Source organism: Manihot esculenta, chromosome 8 (assembly GCF_001659605.2).
Source record: "Manihot esculenta cultivar AM560-2 chromosome 8, M.esculenta_v8, whole genome shotgun sequence".
NCBI lineage: Eukaryota > Viridiplantae > Streptophyta > Magnoliopsida > Malpighiales > Euphorbiaceae > Manihot > Manihot esculenta.
Genome location: NC_035168.2, coordinates 30,749,133 through 30,753,215, shown reverse-complemented (window position 1 = coordinate 30,753,215; position 4,083 = coordinate 30,749,133). Strand labels below are relative to the sequence as shown.

The following is a 4,083-nucleotide window of genomic DNA, read 5'->3' as shown; positions in this document are numbered from 1 at the left end:
AAAAAAAAAATAGAGTACAATGATGTTGCATAATCATTGCAATATAATAAACTTCTCCTTATTTCTAAGGGCGCACAATATTTTATTGAATTAAATTAATTTAAAATTTTAATTTTTAATTAAAATTAATTTAATTTAATTTTTATAAATAATAAAATTTTAATTTTTAATTTATTCGATTGAATATTCAACCTATTTCAAGAGTATCTACGCAAAGAAAAATAAGCATTTTATAGCAAGCTACGCTAGGCAATACAATATTTTATTGACTACCAACAATATCACGAATGAGTTGCAAGCTTCTGTACAATGTAATAGCTATTAGCTACCAATATCATCTCAATCCTCCCTCCTGTTTGCTAAGCTACTTCAAAAATTGTAGGCAACTGAGCAGCAATACAATATTCATCAGCACTAAAATAAACTGCTATGGCGTTTGATGCTACATAAATCCTAAATTAACTAGCAGCTTCTTTAATGTTTTTCGACCCCATTGAATGTCATTTTGCAGAACACCAGTTTCAATCTCATCAGCTAGTGGCTTTTGTTCGTGTTCATTGTGAAGCTGTTCCTGATCACTCAATGCCTCTACTGTTTCTTCTTCTTGATGTGGATCACCAACAACTTCATGCTTCTCAACTAACTGATTATTATTATTGCAAACCCAATTAATAGATAAGAAGACTCATTGGATTGCTGAGAGTGATCTTTTATTTATTTCATTTCCGAAAGAGCTCATAACTGTAAAACATAAGTTTCAAAAAAGATACATACTAAAGCTAGAAACTTATTTCTGGCACAAATCTCCCAAAAGTGGAGAAATTTTTGGGGAAGTGCCAACTGACACAAAGTAGAAGTAGCAAAAAATGAAGAGAAACAAGAAACAGAATATCACCATTCATCAAGGATTTACCTCTGGCATATTATGATTCTTAACTTCATCATTTACAACTGAGGCACCGAAGGCCAAGCTTGTCTCACCTTCATCATGGGTTACTGGGTCATTTGGAAACGCTGATGATGGAGGCAATCCAGGTACCAGAAAGGGATCTCCTTCATGAGCGTCAACCAGGTTTCCTTCCACATTCATGCTTGCTAAATTCATGCCTGCTGTCATTGCTTCCTTGTTTAAATTAGCCTTGTTCTCATCCTTCTCATGATTGATTCCCTCTACAGGATCCTCCTTTGTGTCAGTCTCTTCTGGCTGAGGAATGTTATCAACAGTAATTGGTTTCTCATGATTCGATGGTTGTTGTTCATTTGCTGGGTAATCATTACCATCGGAGACCAAATCCCCCTTGGGGTGAGTCAAGTTCTCGGCAAAAACCAGCATTTCTGAGTTAGTAGTCAATTTGTCAGCAACAAAGAGCATTTCTGAATTACCGGTAGGCTCCCCTGCAATCGGCCCTTCCTCTATTACTTGCTGAAATGCAGCATCTTCCCAATCTTCTGAAACAACAATTGTATTCTTAGTTTCCCAAGTTTTAAGAATTCGATCAGGTCCAGGTTGCCACAAAATCTCCCCAGTGATTTCTCTTAGAATGAACTTGAAATGGACGAATTTTCCAATGGGTATATCCTAAAAAGATAGAAAATGAAACTGCATCAGTTTACCATCAAGTATGCCCAAACTCAAGAAATTTTGCCTGGATTCAGCTTACCAGCTCAAGAGTCCAAACATGCCCTTCTGACCAGTTCAATGGTATCGCATTTTCAGGGTCCCACATGCCGAACATTTGATCATCCCCAACTAGAGCAAACTGCTCACCAAAGGAACACTCTTTGTTCAGGTGGAATTTAACATGAACCGTGTTTGGTTGGTCTGCAAATCGATGAGAAGATCCATATTGAGACTAGTGAAGAATTTTCCACAGATTGTCAAGAACTAAAGAAAAGGCAAGACGAGGAACGGAGAAGACTTACACGATTCTTGGGTTTTGGACTGTGCTTCCTCCAAGTCCGTCGCCGTCTAACAGAAGAAATCGAAACCAGTACACAGATTAGGCTCAGTTCTCAGCAAAAAAGAAAGAAATCTAAAGATTAAGTAGCATCTGGAAACTGACTAAGAAGACCATCGGAACAAATTCGACATCTAAGCAAAAAAAACAAAGAGTACATGCCTCGGAGTCCGGTGATAGAGGAGAAGTAGACGCAGAAACGGAGAGGAGAGGCTTCTGTTTAACGCATCGAAGAAACCCCACATTAAGAAAATTCTTGGATTGGAAACATCTCACTTGATGTCCAGTGGGATTAAATGCTGGGCAATCAGCATTTCTTTGGAAGGAGATCTTGGACCAAGAGGAGGAAATTGGTAGAGCTTTCATGAGCCAGTCTAGTAGATGGAGCTGAGTTGCAGAAAGAAGGGAGATGGTGATGATGATGAATATACCCAGAAATGGAAGATTTTGTTTGGTTGTGTTAATTTGGAGGATTGTATGTGTTTATCATCAATGATCAGCTCAGGAATCGCATTATTGAAGGGAAAATGCGAAGCAAGAGTTGTTGGGGCCTTGTCTTGAACAGACAGATGAAAGTGGCATTATAACTCTCTTCAGTAGCTACAAAACACACGTGAGAACATTTAACAAGGCAACTTATTACACGTGAAGCTTTGTTATTAACTGGAAAAGTTATTATTTAATAATACAATATGGACAAATTAACTATTTAATTTTTTTAATTATATTAAAATATTTTATAATTAATAAAAAAAGTTTATTAAAATATCTCTATATTAATTTAACATATAAGGAGGTGCGAAATATCAAAAATATATTCACTTTTTAGGGTTAAAAAAATAATTTTAAAAATACATTAAAATATTCTATAATTTTAAAAAAATTATTAAAATATCTCCCATCAATTTTATCTGTGAAATATCTAAAATTTATTCATCTTTTAGCTGAACAAGTAATTTTAAAAGGAAAAATTTCCCTTAATTTTTATACTTAAAAGTAATAATAGCAGTATTTTAAGTTAACGATAAAAGTTTTTTAATAAACCTTTTGAAATTATAGAGATGTTTTAATTTATTAAAACATTCATTTTTTAAATCTTTAAAAAATTATAAACTTGGAGAAAAACCTAGCCCAACTATAACTTGGGATAACTGGTGAACATCAAACCCTTTCATAGATTACTATGGACAAATCCATCAATACCGTGGCAACACTAAATAACGGCGACACAAATCAACAGCACATGTGAATCAGGAAATACAATATTTAGTTTTTATAAATTTTAAAATCACAACTATTTAATTTCTATAATAATATAATAATTAAATAATTAACGGTTCTAAGTGTAGCACGAGTTAGTATATTTATAAAAATAAAAGATTAAATAGTTAATTTTATTAAATTATATATTCATTTAAATTTTATAAATTATATATTTAAACCATTCATAGATTTAGTCTGATATTAAATGCATTTGACTAAATTTGAGAGAACTCATATTTTACTCTTTTAACTCTCATTTCTAAAAAAAATATTTATTTAAAAAAAGTCATTAATAAAGTAGATTTTTATATAATTTTTAAATTTTTATAATTTTTATTAATTAAAAGGAAATAAATTTATTTAAAGATTATAAATACTAAAAACGTTAACATATTAATTTAGTGATTAAGAAGTGATCTGGTTGAAACCAAAATGATGCCGTAGCTGAAATAGAGTTATGCTGATACTAATTCTGCAAGATAAAGAAAGTAAGGTAGGTAGCCACTCTCACATTTAAAAAAATGAGTATAATATTTAGAATTCAAGAGTAGTTGTGTGAGAAAATAATATATTTTTGTTTCTGTGATCTTTCTTCTTTTATGCTGCAATAAAGTGGAGATAAGTATAATATTTTATGATAATGATTTTTTAAGGATATTGATTTTTTACTGGCTCACGCCACTTTTTCTATCTAGCTTTTTTATAATGGCTGCAACATTTCTTGAGCTACATTTAAAGTTTACTGTTAAAATCGTCTTATAAGAACTCTTATTCTTCTCCAAAAATCACTTTTGCTCTCAACTGCTATCAATTGCAAAGGAAGACTCGGTCGTTCCTTTTTTTATTATACTCCCTTGCTTTT

General features: G+C 32.2%; 1 protein-coding gene across 1 annotated transcript; it reads right to left on the bottom strand.

Moving 5' to 3' along the window:
* Positions 1-204: 204 nt before the first annotated feature.
* LOC110621804 lies at positions 205-2,536 on the bottom strand. Its single transcript, XM_021766112.2, has 5 exons — positions 2,121-2,536; positions 1,924-1,969; positions 1,662-1,822; positions 914-1,579; positions 205-643 (listed from the first exon to the last, which is right to left on the bottom strand). Exons 1-5 carry the CDS (start codon positions 2,322-2,324, stop codon positions 443-445), a joined length of 1,278 nt encoding a protein of 425 aa, XP_021621804.1. The 5' UTR covers positions 2,325-2,536; the 3' UTR covers positions 205-442.
* Positions 2,537-4,083: the final 1,547 nt, after the last annotated feature.

What these genes read in the sequence shown, in the direction of transcription:
- LOC110621804 (XM_021766112.2), bottom strand. Translation starts at nt 2,324, where the DNA reads ATGAAAGCTCTACCAATTTCCTCCTCTTGGTCCAAGATCTCCTTCCAA. An exon ending in GTCCAAAACCCAAGAATCGT is followed by an intron (nt 1,823 to 1,923) that starts GTAAGTCTTCTC and finishes ATCGATTTGCAG; the next exon opens with ACCAACCAAACACGGTTCAT. An exon ending in AGAATCATAATATGCCAGAG is followed by an intron (nt 644 to 913) that starts GTAAATCCTTGA and finishes AATAATAATCAG; the next exon opens with TTAGTTGAGAAGCATGAAGT.